Genomic DNA, 26,593 nt, shown 5'->3' with positions numbered 1-26,593 from the left:
GTGGATAATTTGTTGAAAAAAATGCACTCCACGTCGATTGACATTTTATAATTTGTCTACTAGTATACTTGAAGTTCCAAATAAGCAGAGTTGTCGCCAAAAATACTATTTTTACTTTATACGCGAGGGTCGTTTCTTTTTTGTTCAAGTGACAATGGTGTGTAACATCTCTTTATCCAAACGTTTAGTATATAGGCGAAAAACCAGAGGTCCAATCTTGCTTAAATAAGAATAATGTAGAATGACGATTCTCTAAAAGGTCTTCAATACCCACATAAAATTAGTACATATTATTGTGAACTTTCTAAGAATTTAGTCATAATGTTGCTGATGGAGGTTGCATATGTACAGCATACCAAAATTGGCAATTTTTAAATGATTGATATTTTGTACTTCGATTCATGTTTGGTGATGCAATTTGCAGATAGAGTTATAAATAGTTGTCCAATTTATAGAACATATGTTCTTTCCTGTTGAAATAAGCATTCAACATTTAGAACATCTGTAATAAAAAATATTGAAACCCCTTTATCTTTAATTTAAGAAATCGATAGTTAATTTGACTGAATGCAGCACAAATGCCTCGGTTACGTTAACTTAATGTACTTAATGTATGAAATAAAGCGACTGAATGAGGCGACTTCTACCTTGAAGATGCAATTTTATTATTATGATTTTGTATGTTCAAGTTGTCAATATTTTCCGATAAATCAAAATATAAATTAAATACTTCTATCTTTAGCACGACTGTCGGATATTACCCGTTTTCAGTTGAATTTTCCTGTATGGCACGAGGCAACATCATTTTGCACGTTTAGAATCTGTATTTTACTTTCTGGTTAATAATATATTTATATATATACATTTTATTTTTTCTTGATCATGTTTCATTTTTTTGCTCTATCAAATAATAATTAATGCCAATAATTAGCCCGGATGTAGATGGTGTATCGTCTCTGTTTCTTGCTTTTACGTTTGTACTTGGATTTCAATGTCTCGGAGTTGTCCTATTTTTAACGCTTCGGTATTGTTTGCCAATATTTTGTCAAACTAATAATACTGGACGATAAAGATTCTCAAGTATAATACTACTGTTTTATTTCTTTTAATTCTTGAACATAATCTAATAAACAATAAATAATGATAATGCAAAAATGTCATGGCTCCAGTAGCAACAGAACTATATCGTGGTACATGTACCTGCACGCTCAATTCGACAAGTGATTTTTTTAATGATAAATCCTTTAAAATCTATTTTACACAACCAATTTTTCTATTAAAGTAAATGATCCACAATCTATGGAGTGAATTTCAATAGGATATATTTTTCGTGATTCTATAAAAAGCTATTCAAAATATATATGTTCGTACAAAAGAGTTTATTCAACTGTACAAGTGTAGAAACTTACTTGCATAGTTTTTATGTGCATGCTTAAAATGTGACTTGAATAAATTAAACTACTTCCGTTTTAAACGATGAACATGCTAACATGTATATACAATTATCATATCATCATGTAATGAACATATGATTCGGAATTCTTATAAAACACATAAGACGCACTACCCTGAGATTAATCTATTGCTGGTATAAAGCGCATGAACTATTTGAACTGAGATGCAAATATACATGGGTCGTTTCACAGTATAGTGGAGAAGTCAACTAATGCCCCACAACATAAAAACTGAATGGAAATAAATATTGTCGATCATTCTAAAGAAAGAGATACTCCTTTATAAAAAAACATAATATCTATAAATCATTTATAAGAAAATGGTTAATAAACAAGAACAAAATAACGACTAGAAACAGGAAATAAAACAAATTCTCACGTGCATCTACATGTACATGTATCTAGTTCAGTCCCGTACATGTATTAATGCAATTGATAAGAAAATGTTTTAATCTTATAAAACGAATAACTAGAAAACAGATATAATAAGTGATCAACTTGCTTTTACGTAAAATTTCATTTTCACCCTCTACTAAAGACGATAATCATTAACATGTGCCTACACATGATGTCTTCACGATGTAAATCTTGGTGAACATGTCCAAAGTATGTACTTGTATGTAAAATAGCATTAGGAATTGCGTTTATCATGTACTCTATCCTTGACTGACATAACAACATGTATCGAAGGGACGTATCGCCTGGTACGGCAGGTACGACTATAGCGGTATCTATGATTTTCGTTGGAATGGCAAGCCGTACCTAAAATTCTTATCAAATTAAAAATATATAGATATATATTTTACAGCTGCCCCTAGAATTCGCTGGCAAGATGTCATTCTTGTCGTTCCTATCCTGATTTGGATGCTACGCCTCTGTATCGGAATACAATTATCAAATAGATTTCTTTAAAACACATGTATCCCTATATATCTACTTGAATTGGTGAAAAATATAAGCACTATATTAAAAGATGCAACCTTCTTACTTTTTCTTTGGTCGCCAACCATGAATAAAATCTACAATTTTCTTGATTTCTAAAGAATTTAACTCAGGAAAACCCTCTTTCAAAAGCTTCTTATCGAGGGAACATAAAAGTTCGCCATCTATTTGTTCATTAGCTAATCTTATTACAACTCGGTCCTTCATTCCAATATACCTCATACATTTAGATACTTCTGCCACGCTTAAACCTCCAAGATTATTCGGCGGTAACCATCCATCGTCAATATATTCAGAGTACTCACTGTAACTGAACTCACTGTCCCCATGAAATCCGTAATCACCGGAAATCGCTGAATCGTTTCCTCTATAAATGTCACTGAATCCAGAATTAGACATAGCACGAGGATATCGTCTTAACTCTTGGTCAGGTACAGAGTATGACGATGATCGTGCGTACTCAACCGGAAATGACCTAGACTCTTTCAGACCCACGTTTTCATTGTAGTCATCTACTACATTTACAGGCAATTGTGTAAGCGTCTCCTTACTTTGTCTGAGATCATTTATAGAGTCATTCATACTGAACACGTCCATTACGTTTCTTATTCGACGCGAGTTGTGACTTCGCACGGTTGCATTGGCGGGAAAATTCAAATTTTTATGAGATCGTGATTTCACTCGGTTCCAATCAGAGGCAGATCGTGTTTCTAATCCTTGATCGTCATTAAAAATTCTGTCATCTAATGATCCTTTCCGTTTGTTTTGAGCAAGAGCTATAGCACGATAAGGAGAGGAATATGCTTGGTTTCCATTTTGATCATTAATATTACTCAACCCGCTACTATTGGTATAAGGGTCATATTCTAACACATTTCCAGGCATTTCGCTTCGGGTTTTCCGCGCACGAATCATTTTTGCATTTTCCTTTGGTGCTACAGGGGGTTTAGTTCTTATCATATTTGTAGTTCCATATGGATTTTCATCACGTATTCGATTTCGTTTTACTTGCGCGGGACACATATAACCATCCTCTTCATCAGCAGTTGATCCACACTGGCCATGTCTATATGTAGGAGATGGCGGGCGAGGGGCCGGAGGTAATTCTTCATAAACGGCATCATGATGCCGAGATACTTTAGGGGACGACGTACAGTTAGGGACAGGAGGAAGATCTCTGTTCTGAACAGGGTATTGTCTCATTACACCGTACTCGCTTTGATTCGGCCCTGGTTTGTCTATTGAATCAAAGTGAGACACAAAATTGTCTTTGATTGCACTTGATTTTTGATTTGATTGCACTTTATCCTCATCTTCATTCTCGTCATTTTTCATTTGAAAAAAATCTTCCAAGTTCATATCACTTTTACTTAGCCTTGACGAAAATACCCCTTCAGCTTGAAGAGCTTTTAAACTTGCTCGCTCTTTTTTACTCCTGGATTTTACACTCAACTTATCTAAAATACCACCTCCTTTTGACTTTTTATTTTCCTTCACTCGGGTTGGCAACATCGGATCACGTGTGAAATTCATATACATTGGATCCTGGTAGAGTTCTCCGTTAGGCGATGAAATATCAAGATCTGCTAGATCCTGTCTTTGCCTGTGACTCTTTTTGTTCTTCGTCATACCTTTAACCAATCGGATATCAGCGTTGATCGGAATTTCATACGTCTGTACCCTTTCTCCATTACTTGCAAATTTTGCTACAGTGGCAATCTCCTCGTCGGAAACTTTTTCGAGAATAATCATTCCATGTGGTAGGATACTTTGATTTTCCTGTTCAATGTCTTGGATTAATTGTGCTTTCACTGGTAACTTGAATGCCATGACTAGATCGTAAAGCTCATAAACAGCATCATAATTACAACACAATGCATCGCCAACGGGACTAAATAAACCAGTCATTATAAGAGGTACCATAATTTCTCTTTCTTCATCGTCAAAACATTGTAAATATTTCAAATCTTGGTCCTTTTTGACACTTTTATTTGATTTTAACATGCGTTTAAAGAAGGTTTTCATGGTTGATTTGCCCTTCTTTTGGTCCATATAAACAATACCCGTCGTCAGCACATCTCCCGATTTTATCTCTAATGGCTGCCAGCTACTTGATCCATTTTCCGTGCATAAATGATATCCCACTATTGAGGTACGGACGAGAAACTTTTTCGGTTTAACATTTGCAATGGCTTGTATCGAATCGAAATACTCAACAGCGCGACCGTCATCTGGAAGAACTTCAAACCAACCTGTAAATTAACAAAACCTTTTTAAATATGCATGCATAAAATGTAGAAAAAAAGATAAGACTAGAGAACACCAAAACCGGAAAGTAACAGTACCCGTATATACAAGAACAAAATGTATTCCATTTTAGGTGTTGCTTGGGGCGAGCTGCTGACTTCAATTTACGGTTTTCATAATGCTTACTTAAGTTCAAATATTTAACCCCCTCACCCAAGAAAAAAGCAACTAATAATATTGAGATTTAAAAGAAGAGCAGGGCTAGTCAGAGAAGTAATGGATTCAAGTATGTAGTAAGATGTCCGTTAGTTGCATTTATAATGTTTTTATCATGGCCTGCCTATGTCATATGTACCTTGCATGTAGTTATTTTTCTTTAAGATTTTTCTCTTCTTTTGCAATGCTTCTACCCTTAATACTAAAATCTTGAATCAATAATTCATTTTGCTATGTCTTAACCGCCTCCATCAAACCCCATCTTTTGTATACTAAAATATTTAGCTTCGTGTGCTTACAATGTACATATAGCACGTAACAGACTTAAAACTAGACTTGTTTATAACAATCTCGATTTGTCTTTTACATTTTTATGTAAAGCCTTTAAAACTACTACATTGTATTCTTTTGTCAGACACAATACACGAGTTTTCATTTCAAATAAATTTCACAGCAAAGAAAGAAGACAATAGTATTACGTTTTGTTCACTTCATTGTACTCTAAGTTAACTAGTTATAGCTTTTATACAAAACTATAGTATTAAACAAACGTATATGTTTATCTTGTAAAAGAGTTTACTTTTTGAGTTTATGAATAATATTAGATTGTCAAATTCAAGATAAATGAAAACTTAAAGATAGCGATAAATTGTACAAGAGAGAATATTTCAATGCTAGAGAATTTTTTCACATATTTAGCTTCGTTATCACCGGAAAGAACAATCCACATCAAGATTAACTTGATATTAAAAAGGATACAAAATAGACATACCTAAACATTACATTTGTTTGATACGGGAAAAATAGTCTTAATATTATATCAGTATTTTTAACTATTGTCGCTGACGATATTGATAATTATGAAATAAACATTTTTCACGAGATTTTTTGAAAGTCATTTTTAAAGGTCAATAGATTCTATCCTAGTGGAAACAATTTTACATGTTGATGATGACACTTATTACAAGACCAAGTCGACGGGAGCGAAGTGTGTTGTGGTAGTGTAGAGTCTTTGAATGGCAACTGTGTATAACCCAAGAGTCTTTGTAATTACATGTATAGTTATGCAGGGATTACAATTACAAAATCTGTATACATGCCGTTTTTTACACACCTGAAAAAATATTGTAATAGAAATGTAAATAGGATTAAATTAGAAGTTATCGTTATTTTTAAATCTATATTTAGTTTGACTGTTTTAAGGATTTAAAATGAAATGTAAGGCATTCTGTATACGACCTTGGGGTTTAATTTAAAAAAAATTACAAAGGATTACTTTGGGAATTATAAAAGAGTATATTGTAGTATTGATTTAATGCATGAACAGTACATTTATACTTTAAAATTGTAATTTAGGCTATGTCTGATAAAGGTTCATTCTATATAGAAAACAGTTTGTTGTAAACTCCTAAACCATGAAACTATACAAATCGCTTTGAGGGCACATTTTTCTATCGAGTGTTACTGAAAATTAAGTCTAAATCGGTTTGATCCTAGAATTAACATGAGATCTACAGTTAGAAATATCTAATTAATATGCACGTTTGTTATGTCACTTAGATATTGAAAGACAGGACATAGTTTGCAATGTTCTTAAAAAAAAACAAAAACAAAAAATCATTCGATTCGCTTTAGCTACAGGTAATCAATCGTATTTACTATAATGTTTTCTTTCTTCCAGGTACATGTACAAGTAATGTTGGTATGGTTAACCGAGGGAAGACAAATATGCACTTGACAAAAACATGTTTGACAACTCTAGTTGTACTTCACACTCCACTAATGTGTACAAGCGTGATGCTTTTTATCAATATATGTCATGCATGTACAAGCATAGAATGAACACTCTAATGTAATTAACAACTATCCATAAATTACCATAATCATGAGGGAATAGATTGTTAACAATTTAGTGTGATACTTTGAAAGCTGAGTGACAAGATCAAATTTTTTCTAAAATTTATTAAATGAAGTCAGGGAGGTTCTTCATATGGCAAACAACTTTTATTTACCTATTTATTCCATTTACATGTACACGCACTAACAATAACTGTTCTAAAATTTTTAGTACAAGATATAGGTCATATTTGATTTAGTTTTAAAGGTATACCTAATTAGAACAGCAAGGATCAATTTATGAATTAAGTGTATCACTGTTCCTAATACTTAAACATTGTTAGTATGATCAAACACAAAATGTGAACCTTAGCCAACAAAATATTAAAGACATTGACTAAGACTCATTAGCATATCATACGGTTCAAATATTTAAGAATCATCTTATGAATAACATTAGGAAAACCATTACGCTGGAATCTAAATGATACCTATGCTATAGAAATATTTCAAAGCTGAATTAGAATGGGTATTGAACCTTTTTTTCTATTTAAAGGTTAGCTGTGGCTAATTGCTAATTGTCATAATTATGCTACAAGTATATTCATGTACTAAAAAATAAAAAATCCGCCGTATTATAAAAAGTTAATTTATGTTTGTCTGTTTGTCTGTTTGTTGGGGTTTAACGTCCGAGCAGCAATATTTCAGCTATATTCAGACGAAAAAGTTAATTTATAAATCACAAATGAACATTTGCCAAAACGATAATTACAAAACAAAAAATATAATGACACAAACAATAAACAAGATAATTTTCTACGTAATATTATACATTATATAAGGAACAAGTTTTATATTATTAATATTAATTGTTTCCTTTGTTTATAGTATTTCATCAACTAAATCCTCAACTTTCGGATGGGTATTACACACACACACACACACATATATATACAAACTTTCGTTCTCAGTGAAAATACGTTGACTTGTTGATGCATTATTTAAAGTTGTAGCCCATGAAATGGATGTAGTAGAATTATAGATGCTTTGTATTGTTCTTGGTGAAGAGAGAATCGTGAATAGTTCTATTATAGGTAACAAGGCTTATCAAGATACTGAATTAGGAGTATATAAAGACGTCAATAGATAAGGCCGCATTTTATTTTATTCTATGGGAAGCATTGTGGGTTAATAAGAATAAGAAAAACAGTGAATTAAATTTAATTGGAATTTAAATTTTTAAGTAAGAAAAAAAATGATTAAAATAAATAAATCTTGCATCATTTTATGTAGTCAAATGGATTCTCTGTGTAACTCGAATACACATCTGCGTCAAATATGTCATATGAAAATTTCATCAAAGTTTTTATTTTTCTTGTTCAGGAATCGAAACGGCCTATTCACAGATATTTTCTCTTACTATCAGATGTATTCTCATATATAAATATGGACTGTAGAAACAGGTATTGTATCTCTCCTTGTTTTAGTAGTGTCATATTTCTATCATGCATAAGCTTACATTTTCATCATATCAAAACCTGTTTTTTTAATTGGTGATACTAGATACTATGCACACAGACTGAAATGTGTAAATTTTGAACCCATTAAAAACCTATATGTATGCTACGACAAGAACTAAATTGAAATGACGAGGGATGCCACCCTTGCCCTATTATTTTTACCTTTATATGTTAAAGGAAGCTGAATTTCCTTGTCGGATGGAAGATATTCCGCCTGCTGACGGTTCCATTGCATCCGCCGAATAGATATAATCTTTCTACACTTAACCTCCAAAACGTGTAAAATGTTTTCCAGTTCATCGTCTGAGTCTGAACGAGAATCGGAACTGTCACTTCTCCATCCCGGAACGTAATTAGTTATGGCACCTTTCTGTATTTTGGCCACAAAAGGCATGCGGTCCCGACAAAGAACTATCAAATCTTTCAGGGTCCGGGGTTTGTCGTCCCAAGTGATGTCCGAAATTTGAGGAGGAGACTTACGCACAGTTGCATACATCTCCTCTACGTTCCTCAACCGGTCCGCCATTTTCTAACCTTAGTTACAGGGACGCCTTACTGAAAAGTTTATCTTTCCTCCATTGATTGAACAGATAAATCCATTACAAGTAATCAGTTCTGGTCCTCATATTCCCCCCGTTGTTCTTGTTCGATATGGAGGACTCAAACATGACAAGTAAACATTTTACGACATGTTTAGCAAAATTGTACATTGCTCACCTGGTTTTCTACCTGTGTGAGCAGGATATAAATAATCCCGGTACAAAATACCCATATTATTGATCCGGAGTATTTAAATCCAATGTAACAGTCTACAATATTGATAAATGAATTTCCAGCCGTTATTAATCTTTATTGTGTAGAATAAATCACTTTCACAGCTTAATTCTATATAATTCTACGGAAAGTTGGGTTTCGTTTTTTTTCTTATTAAACTTTCCACTAAATCAGCATGTTACGACTAAACACGATATCCCACAAAACGAATATTTTACGCAACTATACGTCATGAGCTCATCTGAACCTAATGTACCCTTGGTAAAACTAGTATTTCCTGGACAAACATTTTCCAGCATCCGGCTATGTCGATGCTCAACTACATTTATTGTGACCATTGGTAAAACTAGTATTTCCTGGACAAACATTTTCCAGCGTCCGGCCATTTCGATGCTCAACTACATTTATTGTAAATAGCGCCTTATGTTCATGCATATTGGTATGCTTCAATTTTGCCTGATTTGTCTTCTCATGTACACCTTTTTTTCTGTACAGACCTGTAAACGTCTGACAGACATTACTTTTGAACATGCATACTGTTTTTGTTATATATGTTACATTTTTAATAATTGGACGCGAAATTTGAATATTAGTTCCTAGGAAAAAATTTTCCGATCTTTCTTTAAGCGATGTATGACTAACAGGTTAGTAGGATGGTTCAAAAAGACATAAATCTTTATTTATTATGGTAACAGTCCCACAACCTTTGCCATACTCTTCCTAATGTTGATTTAAAATCTAAATGGACTAACTACTTTCTAGTCCATTGACTAGGTTTTAAACTTCTCTTCTCACCAATTTTGATGTGTGTATTGGTAGGTAAATAAGTAAACATTTTAGCTTTAAATTGTACAAACGATAGCTTCTGAAGAATAACGATCTGTTTATTGAATCTTTATTATTTAACAGGGCCACGACAAAATCGAATCTATTGTCATTGACAATGGAAAGGGTTTCAACCTTAATTATCCCTTTAAAGCGCTATAAAAACAGGTTAATATGAGGAACTTTTAACATTGTATGAATAAAAACTATTTCAAGCTTCTGTTTGAGTTCATACTGCAAGTTTTAAAACGATAGCATCCGTACATTTATCTTTTTTTAACTTTATTCAAGTCGGTTTTAAGTAATGTTTAACTTTCAAACCTTTACTTTTCCTGGGGAAAGTATGTTCTTATATATATTTTCTCCAAATAAGCATTTTAATAGACATGGTTAAAGTAATCTTTTTACCAATATATCGTGGAAGTGCTACAAAATTATGTACATATGTACGACGTAACGCTCGCTTTTAATGACAAAAATTTGTAATACGCGGTATCATAAGGATTGGATCTGGTGTACACCTCTTTAAAAATGGGAAAACATTTTTTTTCAATAAAATATCTTGATTTTTCACAATTTTTATTTCTTAAACTAAACTCTCTGTTCTCTTCGATCGGCCTTTAATTCTATTTACTCCTTTAACCTGAAATCCGCCCCTGAAGTCCATATATGAATCCATCCATTTACATGCACATTCGTGTATTTGAAATCATATCGAAATACACATAAATATCGACTGAGCAAGAAGTTGACAATTTTATTTCTTCAGTCAAGAATTTTACTTGAAAAACTCGCCCTGGCGAAAAAAATATAAATATTCATGTTTATAAAACTGCCTCTAGTCGTTTCACACATGTAATACTTAATTGCTTCAATTATTAGTTATTGGGTCTGTTTGTTTCTTCAATACACACTACGATGTACGTTTCCGTTCAGTTTCCGATTTCCAGAAATCTTGCTGGCGTCAACATATATTTCGACCATTCATTATAGGAGAATACACATCACTGAACACTATGAACGATATTCCTCATTGTAAATGAACCGTCACGAAGGAATTGGTGATTTTAAAGGATCTTCTTCTTTTGGGGAGACTTTTAAAAACGAAAGAGAAAGGTCAAACAATTATAATATAAAATCGGAAACGATTCTACAAATTTTATTTGACCGTTATGATTATATCCATAAACTCAATGTAAGTTATTTTATTAGCACAATACAGTTTGTATTGTGATTTATCAATTTTCTAGGACAATAATTTGAGATGATGCTGAAAAAAGATAAAAATAAATGTGTTCACGGAACTTGGTAAGGTCATTTATTATTTTATGCCCCTATTTAAGTGTAATATTGGGAAATACTTGCATCGTTAATTTCAAGTGTTTTGATTGGTCTGAATTTTAGTCGAGGAAGGTTTTGAAAAAAGTCTCAATTCGAGATGTTTTATTAAACCGGTTCCTGGCAACTTAAGAAGTACATTTGTAAATATCTCTTTTTGCAATGAGCTTACGAACACTTCCATTTGGTTCAGACACCATACAGTTATAGCATTTTCAGAAATTTAATAGAATTTGCTTCAAATCAGTATGTATAAAGTTCAAGGATAATAATTTTTTTTGTAATTATTATTATAGTCTAATATTGAGTTATTATAATCGTTTATCACACTTTTCTTCTTGAATTATGATTTTATACCTGTAATAACTAACTGTTCAACATGTGTACCTCAGCAAAATTGACTGGATCCTGATAATGTCCACCGAGCATTAAATTCATCTCAAAATGCACGTATATTTCTGGGTCAAAATCAAGATAGACTTTTACCTCAAACAATTTTTAATATATTCCTGAGGAAACGCTAATCATATTACCGGAGAAAAGAAACTTTGTTAATAATACAAAATGTTACAAAAACACACACTGTCCAAACAAAATATGTTTAATAAAATAAATACTTTTTGTAGGGACCTATTTTTTGCATCTCATACATGTTAATCGACACATATCGTCGACATATTCGTCCATTCCACAATATTTAGCCCATTCTTTACAACGATTGTCGAAGTCTCTACAGAATCCTACATGAGGACCAACACTTGCTACTGAACTCGCTGCGGCACTGGTACCCTGTCCCGGAGCATTGTACGGGGTTTGAGTTGTCGGGGCTTGATTATTATAGCCTGTCGTAGTTGGGTAGTATGCTGCTGTTGTCGTCGCGTAATGATTATATTGTGGCTGAGGTGGTGGACGTCGGGGTTTTGGCTGTGGTCTATGTTGCGGTTTTGGTTGATGGAAGTGATCTCTGCCGGGTGATGGTGAAGGGGGTCTTGATGGTATAATCGTTGGTTCTGCTTTCGACTTTTGAGTAGTTTGAATGGGTTTTGCATGCACTACAAGGGAGATTTCATACGTTTTAATAAATATGTTTCTAAAATAAAAAAAAAATATGTAATCCTTTCTTAAAAAGTCGAGGAATTGTACTTGAAGTTACACTAAAAGAAGTTGCTTTTTTACGTTAACATACAATGTATCTACATATTAAGTATATTTCATTGACATTGTTAATATAAAAATACATTTCATTCTAACCAAACGAAAAGGTAACTTGACATTCGTACTGTGCAACGAATCATTAACCGAACTGAAAAAAAATTAGAATTGAATTAATTTTTATATGTTATTTGAACTTCTAACCTGGTGGTGTTGGTATGTCACAAGTATTGCATGTTAATCGACAGTTTGTGTGTACATAAGGGTTAGTTTTACAATGAACACCCCAATGTTTACAATGTTTATCTCCATCCAAGCATGTTGGTGGTGGCGGCGGTGGGATAGTTGTTGTGGGAGATGAAGGAGCAGCCGGTGCTGGGGGTACATAGATCGGACGGGGATCTGAAATAAAACAAGTTTTGTTAATTTCCTAAATCTGGCAGCAAAATCAAAGGTAACCACGGTCAAATCGAAACCCAAATACCATAATTTAATTAAAAGGCAAACAAAAGAACAAAACAAAAAACAAAAAAAAAAACAAAAAATATATAAGTGGAAGAATGGTTTGATGCACAAGCAGTGTAAACTCTCTTTGAAGTCATATTCACAATCTATGTAGAGTCGCTTCTGCAAAGAAAGTATTATTACTTTCAGCAAGAAATATAGGAGCGGATGATTTAAAATACGAAAGTTTAATTAATGTTCAAATAAATATTTATTTTATTTTCAATGTATTAATGTCGATACACTTTATGGTACAGATCAGTTATGGCAAAGAAATATTCAATCCTTTAAAAATTGGTTGAAATTAAATGAAAAATTGAGTCTGTTATTAGTTTTTCGTGTACATATTTCTCTTCACCGCGCGATCTCAACACTATTTTTTTTATATCAAAAGCGTTTTTTATGTGTGTTAAATGCAGAGAAATTTAGGGTTTCGTCACCTGGTTCTTACACTGATATGTAGTTAAATTTGTATTCAATACGAAATACATAATTTAATTTTCTTGAAATGGAAAGAAATAATTATGCATTTGCACTTACCAACATATGGAGCTGGTTGATGCGATGGTTGGTCTGGATAAGGGTTATGTGGTTGGGCTGTAGAATAACATATACAATTAAAAGTATATTTACTCACTGACAAAACTTTTTTTTATTCCAAAATGTCAATTTCCTGTTTATCAAAGACACTTTTTTGAAATCTTAACTGTATATTATTAATTACGTTCTTTAAGTTACTCTAGTACAGCAAGACAAACTATTCATCATTTGAAAAACAGAAAAATATATTACCAGGTGGGTATTGTGGTTGTTGGGCGGGTGCTGGTTGGGCATTGTATTGAGGATGTGGCTGCTGATATGGTTGTTGATATGGGGAATGCCTGGTAGATTGCGGACGTGCATGTTGTTGGTGTTGTGGTTGATTAGGTTGTTGTCGTGCTACAGGTGGTTGTTGTGGTTGTTGATACTGAGGTTGACGATGTTGTTGGGGTGCCGGTTGTCGGTATGCTGGTTGCTGCTGTGGATATTGGGGTTGTTGTTGTCTTTGACCTTGGTATGGTTGTTGCGATGACTGATACTGTTGTCTTTGTGGTTGGGCTTGGTTAGAATGCTGATATGGTTGTTGTTTCAGAGGAACTTGATGTTGATATTGAACTAAAACATGAGATGAACATAGATCTTGATACAAATCGGTTTTGTGGATTTAACTATTTAGTACAACACTATATTATAGTCCCCGTAATTAGTTTAATTGATAGGAGCCGTTTCAGTACTTCGAATCTTTAGACCGAATTTTTGTTTGAATGGTATTTTGTTCTCAATAAAAAATTATAATACTGACTTTTGCCTGCTTCACAAATCTACTTTGGCCTTATGCTATTTAAAAGATGAATGAAAATAGTAATATTAAGGCATTTACATGTATGAGAATCTCAAACTTTCTGATGTGATTCTGTATATATACACATTTTACAACTTTATATAAGTGGCTAAGGGGAGATTACCCAAAAAAACTCGATCGACATTTTACGTGTAGAAGATTTTTACACTGTTTTGCTAAATGAGTGTTGCAGCGTAAATAAATATTTTGCAAATGAAATTGTTATAACTTGAACTCGAACTTACAGATATCACGGGGATAAAGACCACTTTACGATACACACATTATAAGACATATTGTTACTTTTTCAAAAAACATTCATAATACAGCAGTATCAGAATGACATACAGTTTAATTATGGCTATTTTTGTAAGATATTAAGTAGTTCTAGAAAGATAACCTTGTGGCTGCTGAAAGGTGGCGTTCGTTGGAGCAGGTGTAGCTTTTGATGTTTGTGCTGGAATCCAACCTTCAAATAATAAAAAAAAAGTATATATCAACTCTCTTAAAACTACCAACAATGTAACTAGTATAAGTGTTACAGCGAAGAAAGAATGCAGTTTCTGTACTTCTCTAAATTTGTTCAGTATGAACTGTGACACATATAAACCATCTATGTATCAAGCATATAAAGTCTACATGAAACTAGGAAGCTGTAACTAAATACTAAGACATGCATTTAATAGTTAACTTCTATAACTTATAGGTTTTATTATGAAAAGTTAATCTTTAAACTTATCCATACCTGACAAAACCTTGCCGGAAATATACTGCATTTGTGGCTCTTGGGGTTTTGGTTGAGGTTTCGGTTCAGGTTTAGGTCTATTTGTTGGAGGACTTCCTTCAAAGGGTGGTAAAATATAGATAAGTATTAAGGACCGAAATACCACTTAGAGGATCAGTAGTCAAATGTTAGTAAAGTAAATCAAACTTAGATTAGAAAGAGAACTTCATAAGATAGAAGTCAATGTTAAGTATCGAAATTGTTAAAAGAAGCAATATTTGCAAAGTCACGCTTAAAGCAAAATTAACTATACTACTTACTAAACAACACTAATCATGCATAAACACATTATATCACATGCTCTTATACCGAGCAACGCATGCGAGGCTAATGATAGACATTCAGTCAAACCGGACTAGGTTTTAGACAGTGCATTCAAAGTGATAGTAGTCTTTACATTGGTTTAAAAATTAAAATATGCAATTAATAGATAATTATATAAATAAAGAAAGAATTATTTACAGTATCTTGATCCGGTACGCTGATTTTTTTTTAAATGGACAACCGTATTCCTAGCCTATCTCGCCCCGTTTTCAATAACGTAACAAACCGAAGAAAAATATATAAATGCGATGCTCGGTTGTAGGTTGTACCTAACTCGTATTAACTATATACGCGTTGGTTAGAATAACAGAAGCTTGTGTAACAAGACTGCATAGACAATGTTTTATATTAAACCTAACATCACAGTAAAGGGTAAATTGAAAGTAAAACAAAGGACAATAACGGAAAAAAGCCAGACTGGGAAATTCGATGGACAAGGGACACAGACCAGGGGAAATCAGGAGACATAAAAAAAACAAGTAACAAGAATATTCTCTGTTATCTGCTTTTTATCAGAGGTGTTAAATGTATGAACGAAGATATATGTCAACAGTGGAAATGTTAAAAGACTAGTAATGTCAAAAAATAGTTGACCATTGAAAGAGGTTAGACAATTCTGCGTTTAACTTACCAGATGGTGGTCTGGCAGGTTGATTAGCTAGTTGTTGAGGACGGTATGGTGCCGGTTGTCCGTGTTGTGGAGGATATTGAGGACGAAGTGATGAATTAGGTCGGGGTGGTGGTTGTGGTGCCGAGGCCCTGAACCGTGGAGGCTGCTGGGGAGGAAGTGGTTGTGGGTGTTGTTGACGTGGTGGGGGTGGTTGGTTTGGTTGGTGTGGAGGCGGTGGATGTCTTGAAGGCGGGCCATGGCGAGGCGGCGGGGCATGACGTGGCGGTGGAGCATGGCGAGGCGGAGGTTGCTGAAACGCTGGTGGTGCACCTACAACACACATTGTTACACAAATATAATGTAACAGAAAAGATAAACATAACACGAATGTCATGTCTAAACAAAAATAACCCTGCTCTCATAGATTGTTTTAGTTTGTAAATGCGTCATAGGGAAACTGATTTTTTTCATTGGAGAGTATCAAATAATGTAGCATATTACATTAGTATGTGCTAAAGATATCTCAAAAATAGACTGAAAAAATTTTGGTATGTCATTTGAGATCTGGTGAAACCAAAAAATCTACTTTACTTGCAAAATATGTAGAAGTTTAGGAACGTAAACATACTCTTCTCTTTTGCTTTTGTTTTTGTTATTCTTTCATATTTTTTTTTAAATTTAAATTGTTATTTGTGGGGTCTTTCATAAACATACTTTTGAGTAGTAATATAATTGGAGGTGGAGAACTTGACAATCATTATTATTCGACAACATATAAAGCAGTTTTATTTTATTAACAATGCACTAATATGTAAGCATGAGCTATATATAACAGCAATAGATCCGTTTTAGGTCGGTACTACTTTCTACACAAGGAAAGAGACAACCCGTATTACTTTCCGATTTAATTTCACGAACATATTTTTTTTTTCGCAATTTTAGTCTTTGAAACTAGAAATATTCTTTGCTATATCTCTGAAGAATACATATATAATATAATTACAAATAATATATGGACCTCATTTGAAGTCATTAATCGCTAAAACGCTTTGTTGTGAATGATTGCTTAAAACATGATTATAAGTCACGTGCTTATTCCTTGGTTAAACAAATACTAGATATGGTCACAAATTGACGATTTTCTGAAAGATATTTCAGTTATTCATTACTGCTTGCCTTCTAATGGTTCAGATACTGTTAGTATATTTTGAAGCACTTTCAATGTATTAACAAAGTATTTATTTAAGAATGAACAACTTTGGGGTAGTGCTTTGGGGTAGTGCTTTTGAAATATTGTTTGATTTTGATCTGATTTAAACGAATTATTTTATTGCTTAAAGAATAGAACAGAATTTGAAATATCATTGTCGGTTTATGTATACATACAACTATAGAGAAGCATTTAGTTTAAAATCGCCAATAATTATTGAATGTGAGCATTAAAACACAACGATTTCAAACATTAAGGTCAATTATAGAAATAAATGGTGAGCAGGTACTTACGGAACACGGGTTTTGGTTTCTGTTGGTTATGTTGTGGTAGGTACTTGTGAACAGTACGTTGTTCTGTAAGGTAGGGACATACCATATTAATTTGTGTCTCGTCATTGATTGAATTAATCAGATGGAAGAATGAGTATAAGTGAACATGCAGCCATTGTTGTCACAACTTTTCAATTTTCATTGTAGCATTTCATTGTGAAAGTTTAAAAACATAAATGTTGTTACGGCATGTAATTGAAATGAAAAGACAACAATTTTGGTTTTTTTTTTTTCAATTTCATTCCATTTACATCATTCTAAAAAGACCTACTTTATGATTGCATGAAAGTGTTTTTTTTTACGGATACTTACTATCACAAAGTCCACGGTCACATTTGTAGCCGGGTTTACAAGCTGAACAAGCCTTCCCTACAGAGTATGGCATCTTGCCTATGATATTTCCTCTGGAAATATAAAAATACAATATAGTTGGTTTTACTATATTCGATTATAATGTGTTGCGAGTATATTTTGTAAGCATTGAACTCTATGTCAAAACATTATTCATTGACTCTGATTGTAGTAACTTATAAGAAAAGTAAGACGTAATCTCGATGCTTGAACTTCAAGAAAATTTAATACGTATTCGCTCTACCATATATTTTCTTTAATCGGTACTACGAGGGGGGTATGAAAGGTAATTATTTGATTGTGCAAGCCCTTCATTACCTTTAAGGAACTATAAGTATCATCTTTTTGATGAAACTTGCGGCTACAAAAGGCATTTTTACAAGAGTCTTAGACCTGTTAATGATTGATACAAATATTATAATACATATATATTGTGAAGAACTTACTGGGTGTTATAGTAACAAACTAGCATCCAACCATTCATTACAAATTCCTCCATTAACATCAGAGTTGTGCAGCGCTTATAAGCACATCCTATTTCTTCTGACTCTGCCCAGACAACCTGATTCATGTGATTAAGTTAAATAAAAGTGAAAAAATGCTACTTAAAAAATGGAACGGAAAGCTTTCAGGTATACAGAATGATTTGTAGAAAAAAAACGAATGACTAACAATTATGTTATTTTAAAGATACTATTCACAATTACTTTAAAAAGTTTTTTCAAAAGAATTAGGAATACCGAGTTTGAGTTAATTTACCATGTATCTTGACTGAGCATTTATTGAATTGATAATGAGTTATTTATAACTGTTTTGACTACGTTATGTTCTTGTGCTGATGATATAATTTCCAACACTCTCAAATAGCTTTAAAGCTAACCAAAGTCATAAAACCCCCCAAAAAAGAAATTTCTATGGTAACAATACAATTACCAAAGTTTGAAAAGTTAAATTGCTGTGGTGCTTAATGTCAAAATGTACATTTAATTTAATTTATTTTGGATCAGTTCAATACTCCCGAGTCCGGTAATTTCTATATCTAATTTCATATCTTGACATAATTAATCTGATACTGCTTGGTGACAAGTCAAAATTAGATGAGATTTAAGAATTTGATTTCATTGATAATTCTTTTTTTGTAAATTTAATATAATAACGACATAGTTTACTCTATTTAAACATCATATTTGAGTCGTATAACACTTAGATGAATGACCTTTTTTTTTAATCATACCTACATTCTAAGGTTTATTTTTGCCCAGTTGATTAAAATTAATTTTGTACAATTATAATGAAGACGAATATGGTGTTAAAAGTTAATATTGTGCAGAGTCTTTACGTTGAATTGAGTGTAAAGCTTCAAGACAGTATGGTCATAACAATAAGCATAATATTAATTTACAATGACATTTTGCATATCTTATTGTAAAATTAATAGAAAAACGCATAAGTATGTTCCGAAAGTATCGAACCATAAACATATATAATATAAAATTTAGAACGTAAACGAGAAGGGCAAAATGTAAACAAAATATTCCCATGTTTTCGTATTATTTCAAGCTTGTCATGCTATGACCTGATTATGTAAGCATGTGTTTAAAAGGTCGGGGTCACTTACATGGATATGAAGGTTCTAGTCGTAAGGTTAAAATTGAAATTGTACTGCTCATTATACATTAAAGGAATGACATATATTTTTTCGGTCTATGAAGAAATTACCTCAATCACGTGGGGCACACTGAATAACCTGCTTAGCACGTTATTGTAAAGTGTGCACCACGGATATAGAGATTATTTCAAATAGACCGAAACAGTCATTCCTTATACTTGCAACTTAATTCAAGTATCAAAATTCAACCAGTAAATCATTAAAAATGTTTGATGACATCACAGTCATTGCAAAATTTGGTCTATGAGATGATAAACGAAATTTTTGATCCCATCAGAATCCTTGTTACGTCTGAAATTAAATAATTGTCAATTAACCCTGAAGATGAACTGACCGTTTATTAGCAAATTAAACTTTCATGACCACAGTCTTCTTAAAGAATCCTCAGAAATTAGAATTTCTAGTCATGTACATGGTTGATTTGATCTACTCTAATCCTCGGCACCCTCAGAATCGGAATCAAGTAAACATCTTAGCCATGATAGGAACATTTTAACTAAAGGAGCTTGTCATTTAATTTCATTGTTTGTATTATTTCAATTTTCCAAACAAAACTACGCATTGAGATGACTTACTTGTGTTTTCTTTAAAAAGGTGAGGAAAAGAACCAATTATATAATAAAACGTTTGAAGCAGTAAAGTACTTCTCAGGGAAACATAACGGATATCAATACAGTAACCACTTCGTGATTTTATTTATATTGTACAGATGAGACACGATTTAATTGTCTAACTTGACATGCACATGGAAACCACATATCTTAACTATAAATGCAGGTACATAATTACCATGATATATAAAGTAATATGTTCTATTTGTACATGTATGACATACCTGTGTATAGTGACAAGCTTCATTACAGTCTGGGGTAAATTTCCAAGACATTTTCTCATAATACCATTCGTTGACTGCTCTTTCTATGAGGACATCATCAGGAAGTGGCGATTCGGCCTTAAACAAGTTTTCTCCCCATTTTCCATAGGCATGTGTATACCTACATTTGTTGGCCCATAGTTGGGCATCTCTTTGTAACGCTCGACTCCATCTCTGCCACGAATAAACAAGTTGATAATAGATAAATGAAGGTGAAATATTTGTATTTGTAAAAACTGTATTCTTTAAAAAAATAGTATATATGAGGACTAAGGGTGGTCATTTCATTCAACAGACAATATTAATTGGTAAAACCATAGTTCATTTAAAAAGCGAGATGGTTAAATAAATGATCAGGTTTGGAATTGCTTTAGATAGACTTTAATACATAGAATAAGGTAAGAATGAAAAATGGGTGAAACAAACAACCATAGTTCTAATAAATCATGTAATACAATCAATGTAATGTTTTGTCAAACATTTAATAATGATAATGATTGCAGATAATTATGATAATGACACAATTTAAAATGACAATGATAAGCAAATATAAAAAAAAACGGTAATAAATATAAAGACCCGCCCCCAAAAAAAATTAACAAAAAAAAAAAAAAACAAAAAAAAGGGAAAAATATCGACGGTAGTCGCCATATTGGAAATAGTCTTTTCTGATTGGTGGATGTTTAAGTTGAGGAAAAATATTTCTTTTAATTTTAAAGAAAACTAAGCGGTTGATTCTTACAATGCAAGTGTGAAACTAAACAAATTATAAGTGTAATTACAAATTTGATAGTAAATAAACATAAAAAAAAACGTACCAATTTTTTCATGTTGGAAGCACCTTCAGTTCTCCTGTAGTCATTATGTAATTTCAAAATTGTGTTAATAAACTTTTGAGTCATTTTCCCTCCTCTTGATGGAGATGCCCCTCCAATACCACCCATTGTCATGGGTCCTTGGCCCAGGGTCGGAGCGATGTTCCATAGTCCAAACACCGTCCATACTTTAGTCCATACATTTATTAATTTCATTTCCGACCCGTTCCAAAGGTTTACTTCCGGAGTGATGGACGGCTGTTGATTATTTTGTATTCTATTCACGAATTGTATGTCACGTTTTAAACTTTCTCACTCACTGGACCTAGATCATTATTAGATTCCTTATTACATCATAGAAATTGAATGAATTACTGTCTTTATTATTAGAAGTAGAGAAGGAAAACGTTGAAGTCCATGGTGAAAAATTGGTGCATGACTGTTTTATAGGTTAACTTTTGTAATTATCATGTTAGCCAGTAATTAATCAAGATGAAATTAATTACAATATATATATGTGTATTACATCACCTGAGGTTAAGTTTAATTTGCAAATTAACAAGTATAATTTATTAAATTCCATATTAAGCTTTGTGTTTAATTTGTAGACGTACATATATTTAGACAAGCATACACAACCACCATTGTACTATGGTTGCAATTTAAGTATATCGGAAGAAGCTTGTGTGGGTGATTGGAGAAAAAGACAGATATGATAGGCATTGATTCAATTTCGATTTAAATACCTAGAACGGCGCAAAGATAAACTTTAACCGATGGGGTTTACCCTACGGAATATATCCTGATTCAGCACATACGTAACCATTGTTCGATTTTAAATCTGAAAGTAAAAGGCCTTAGTCACTATTTTTTAAAAAGTAGCACACATGGTTTTTCTATTAATGATGCAATATCTGTTTGCGTAGAAAAACGTCTGGGTGTTGATCAAGTGAATAACAGCGTCATGGTATTTATTACGGTCCGATTTGTTTCAGGTGTTTGATCTTCCTTGTAATGTAGATATGTTGATATATTTGTTGCATGATTTTCATATTAAGCAACTCTTCATCTGTGGAGGATTTTAAGAAAATCAATCAAAATGTATGAAGGAACGCCAATAGATCTAACGAACTCGGAATATTGCTAGTGTAACTTCTGACATTTTAGAAATAAATGAAACAGCTACTAATAGCATAGACAGATTCAATATTAGAATTGTTTGAATGTGAAGATGACGTTTAGGTTCATGAACAACAAATGTGTTAATTTTCCAATAATTTCAGTAAAACTGCATCTATGTGAAACAAATCAAATGTGACTCAAAATGGCATTTATTTTCGCCGTTAAACATTATACACCGAACACTAAAATACATCCAATGTAAATTGGTTAACAAAAAAAAAAAAAAAAAAAAAAAAAAAAAAAAAAAATTGACTGTGATCCTTTCGTTGGCTAAAATTTCTTTAACATATCAATACACAAAACATACTTATGTAATGTTTTTTTTTGTTTTTTTTTAATATATAGGGGGAAATGTTGTCTTTTACATTTTCTGATAATAATAAAAAAAACAAAAAACAAAAAAAAACAAAAACAAAAACAAAATTAACAAAACAAAACAAAACAAAACGACATATCACTAAATATCCATTTGCAAATGATTACATTTACAACAAATATGATATATTCGATCACCTGTGATATAATTTTCAATATCAAAATCGGTACAAAGATTCAATACAAAAGAATACAGAATTTGCACATGCATTTCTACTGAACTACATACAAAGTGAAATATCTTTCAAAGTACTCTAAACACGGATTCCATACAGTTGTAATTTCAAAGTGATATTTGACATTTATGTACTGTTTATATATTTTGTATGAAAAAAGTACACAGTAATTTGTGATATATTGTATATATTTGTGAACAGTTTAGAACGCATTTTAAGCAAATGATGTGAAAAGCTCAAATGAATTCGAAAATGCATGGTTACTAAACGCATGTTGTTTCTTGTGTCTGACAAGAATGAATTATGCATAAACATATCACTTATTACTTAGTCTAATAGCTGCGCCCGTTCTATTATGACACACGCAATTTAATCCGTATATGTATAATTATGCGGTTGTAAATGTTTTATATTTTCCCACATAAAGCATACGTCTGATTAATGGCAATATGGTTCTCTCATCTTTTTCCTGCTGAGTTGCTTTTAAAAGAAATTATTTCTAAAAAGACATACTGGTTATACCAGATGTTTCATCTGTGTGTCAGAAGATTGAGTAATAAAAAAGTAATAAGATTGATCATATGCTATCATTCCATATTGCTACGTTATTCAATTATATACATCACATCATTTTTTATGGTTAGATAAAAAAAAACAGAATATTTCATTACTTCATCTTCTTTTGACTAAATTATGACGAAAGACGCAACCGAAACAAAAAAGGTAACAATTATCAAACAGTATCAACGGCTGCTCTCTGTGCACTCAAAAATGTAGGTTCTGACGTAATGTAACATTATGTGCACGCTTTGCAGTTTCTTACAACGCAAATAGAATACTACACAGATATTTATCTATTTACGTATCACCTATTACATCAATTACACTGTAATATATACACCATCAACAGCTAACAAAATATAAATAGCAATGCCATTCCCCCAATACCATGACGAAGTGTAATACAATGCGTCGTCGTTTTAGGTAGTGTGTCAATTATTGTGAAATTAGTGTGATTTTATATTGAACTTTGAATCGCAATGCTGTGAAACTCAACCAGTACCTGCTAAGTAAGAATCGATTAACCTTAAATTCCTCTGTTACAGAGATGTGTTTAAGTTAGCTATGAACATATCATTATAAATCCAAAGGTGAAATACAAAATTATTAACAATTGAACTGTTTAAAAATGTCTAAACCAAAATAACCATTAGCCAGTTGAAGATTTAATTGAAGACAGTCTATAGGATGTCACTAGGAAGTTGTACAAAGTTTATGGCGTGCCAAAGTGGACAAAAATCAATATTTTGTAATATTAGAAAATAATTTTTTAATATTAAAAAATCATTTTTTTTAATATTAGAAATTCATTTCGTAATATTTAAAATTCATTAATGTCACAAATTCCTGATTTAGTAATATTATAAAATATCACACATTTTGTAATATTACAAATTGAATTTGCAATATTAGAAAATGAATTTGTGATATTAAAAAATCACTTCGCAATATTGCAAAATCAGTCACATTTTTTTAATATTACAAAATGATTTTGTAATATTGAAAATTGTAATATAATATAACAAATCCTTTTTCTAATATTGGAAAATCAATTTCTGATATTAAAAAATCGTTTTTTTTTTTAATATTAGAAATTCAATTGAATTTTTTATATTAAAAAATCATTTTTTTTAATATAAGAAATTCAATTGAATTTTTTATATTAAAAAATGATTTTTCAATATTAAAAAAAGGTTTTGTAATATTAGATATCAAATTTGTTATATTAAAAGATGAATTTGTAATTACAAAATATTTTTTTAATATTAGAAAACACTCATTTTTGTCCACTTTGGCCTGCAATAAAAGTTACTGACAATTATTATTATTATTATTATTATTATTATTATTATTGGCAATTTACTCAATGTCGGAACATGCGTTGGTAAGTTCAGAATTACACACGCCCCATCAGAGCACACATGACACCACACACATACACAAATTAAAAAAAAGAAAAGCGCATACCCATTCTTATTTTTAAAATGTGAATTATATGATTAAAGGATCAAATTTAAGTTGATATCGTCATCTTTAAAGACAAGTTTAATAAAATGCACCATATTAATTAATCAAATGCAATAGAAGTCAACCTTCAATCGTAGTTTATTTTACACCAAAGATAAGTACTTGAAATAAACTTGAAAGAGTAATCAAGAGAACCAAGGTTATAGGGCAATCAAAAGAATGTAATCTGGGGACAAAGACCAGACATGGAAAACAGACATACACAACAAAGAACATAAAGTAACTAAAATCATATATACAAAGTAACAAAAGCAAATGAGCAACTCGGACTCCACTAAAAACTGGGAGCATGAATCAGGTGCACCGGTAGGGTAAGCGTTCTCTGAAATAACGTCAAAACGTTACCCGTATATGATATCTATATTTCATAGGGACCATGTTAGAATGTTATATGATATCGATATTTAAGAGGGACGTTATAGGATATCGATATTTCAGAGGGACCATGTTAGAATGTTATATGATATCGATATTTCAGAGAGACCATGTTAAAATGTTATATGATATCTATATTTCAGAGGAACAAATGTTAGAATGTTATATGATATCGATATTTTAGAGGAACAAATGTTGGAAATCTAAATGTTATTAGGTAGCTGTCTTTGTAAGAATAATGCAAAATCTGAAAAATGTGATACAACCCAAAAAAAGTTACATATTTTTATTTTTGTAATTAAGTTGTTTTATGGGTCTATATTATGAAATGTGTAATTATTCATTCAAATCTGCCTGCTCTTAGGAGGTAATCAACATTGAAAAGCCAATAGATTCTATTGTATTTGAGTGTCATTTACAGGGCTATCTCCCTTAATTTTCAAATTTACAGAGCATTCTATATAATTTTTATCTCCTAAGAACACGGGCAGTATGAAAAAAACGAAAGTTACTTTCTGTTTACTATGGCAATTCAAACAAAATACCAAAAATAAAAATATGTAGGCTTTTTACCCATGAATCACATTTTGCATGATTCTTAGTTGGAGTGCTACTTAATATAATGCAATTTCCAGGCCACAAACAAATACATTTGACAGTCGACCAAAGAAAATGAAATGGTCCTAGACTTTCGTGTCTGGGAAGAACCACTGCATCTGAATTTCTTTTACATCTTCTCATGAAAGTTGATGGCCAACGAAGAAAGAAAACCCTTTAATACGCTCTGCCCGTGTAACTATGTTGTGAGGACAGCAAATCAGTGTGTTTCCAAGACCCTCCTTATGTCAACTATGGTCACTAAAAGAAAATATAATGTAACAAATCCTTTTTAGAGCTCGTCTGATTGTTTTTTTTTCTAAAGCTTACAAATTTATACAAAATGATTGAACTAAATGACAAAAACAGTTGAACATTTAAAAATAATAGAATACAATGTACTGGTAAATTAACTTAAAAATGAACTTAGTACGTACTTCTTTTGTCGATTAAAAAAAGTACTAATCGTAATATACCGAATTAGTCACGATTAACGAGACCAAAACCATTAAAGGTAATTAATTTGATATGTTATCTGTTCCGTATTGATTTTAACTGATTTGAACTTATTGAAAGAGGAAACTAGACTATACAAATAAAAATATTATGCAATGAAGAAGTAATGATATCAAGCGACCTTCG

At 32.0% G+C, this 26,593-nt stretch overlaps 2 protein-coding genes across 4 annotated transcripts; both read right to left on the bottom strand.

The window, feature by feature from the left end:
• Positions 1-1,073: 1,073 nt before the first annotated feature.
• LOC148629628 (uncharacterized) lies at positions 1,074-9,217 on the bottom strand. The gene is made up of 2 exons (XM_088554442.1): positions 8,378-9,217; positions 1,074-4,648 (listed from the first exon to the last, which is right to left on the bottom strand). Exons 1-2 carry the CDS (start codon positions 8,739-8,741, stop codon positions 2,439-2,441), a joined length of 2,574 nt encoding a protein of 857 aa, XP_088410568.1. The 5' UTR covers positions 8,742-9,217; the 3' UTR covers positions 1,074-2,438.
• Positions 9,218-11,735: 2,518 nt separating this feature from the next.
• Positions 11,736-21,624, bottom strand: LOC148629627 (uncharacterized). 3 transcript variants are annotated; one of them, XM_088554425.1, is made up of 12 exons: positions 21,162-21,624; positions 20,305-20,517; positions 18,247-18,362; positions 17,762-17,853; positions 17,411-17,473; positions 15,929-16,237; positions 14,935-15,030; positions 14,590-14,658; positions 13,601-13,963; positions 13,349-13,405; positions 12,509-12,706; positions 11,736-12,204 (listed from the first exon to the last, which is right to left on the bottom strand). In XM_088554425.1, exons 1-12 carry the CDS (start codon positions 21,372-21,374, stop codon positions 11,783-11,785), a joined length of 2,211 nt encoding a protein of 736 aa, XP_088410551.1. In that variant the 5' UTR covers positions 21,375-21,624; the 3' UTR covers positions 11,736-11,782. The 3 variants fall into 3 exon arrangements, with proteins under 3 accessions (XP_088410551.1, XP_088410557.1, XP_088410561.1); XM_088554431.1 differs by lacking the exon at positions 14,935-15,030 and having other exon boundaries at positions 21,162-21,517; XM_088554435.1 differs by lacking the exon at positions 15,929-16,237 and having other exon boundaries at positions 21,162-21,516.
• Positions 21,625-26,593: the final 4,969 nt, after the last annotated feature.

This window comes from Perna viridis, chromosome 1 (genome assembly GCF_037379345.1).
Source record: "Perna viridis isolate PV_CMFRI_1.1 ecotype Kerala chromosome 1, ASM3737934v1, whole genome shotgun sequence".
NCBI lineage: Eukaryota > Metazoa > Mollusca > Bivalvia > Mytilida > Mytilidae > Perna > Perna viridis.
This window is presented reverse-complemented; position numbering and strand designations above follow the sequence as displayed.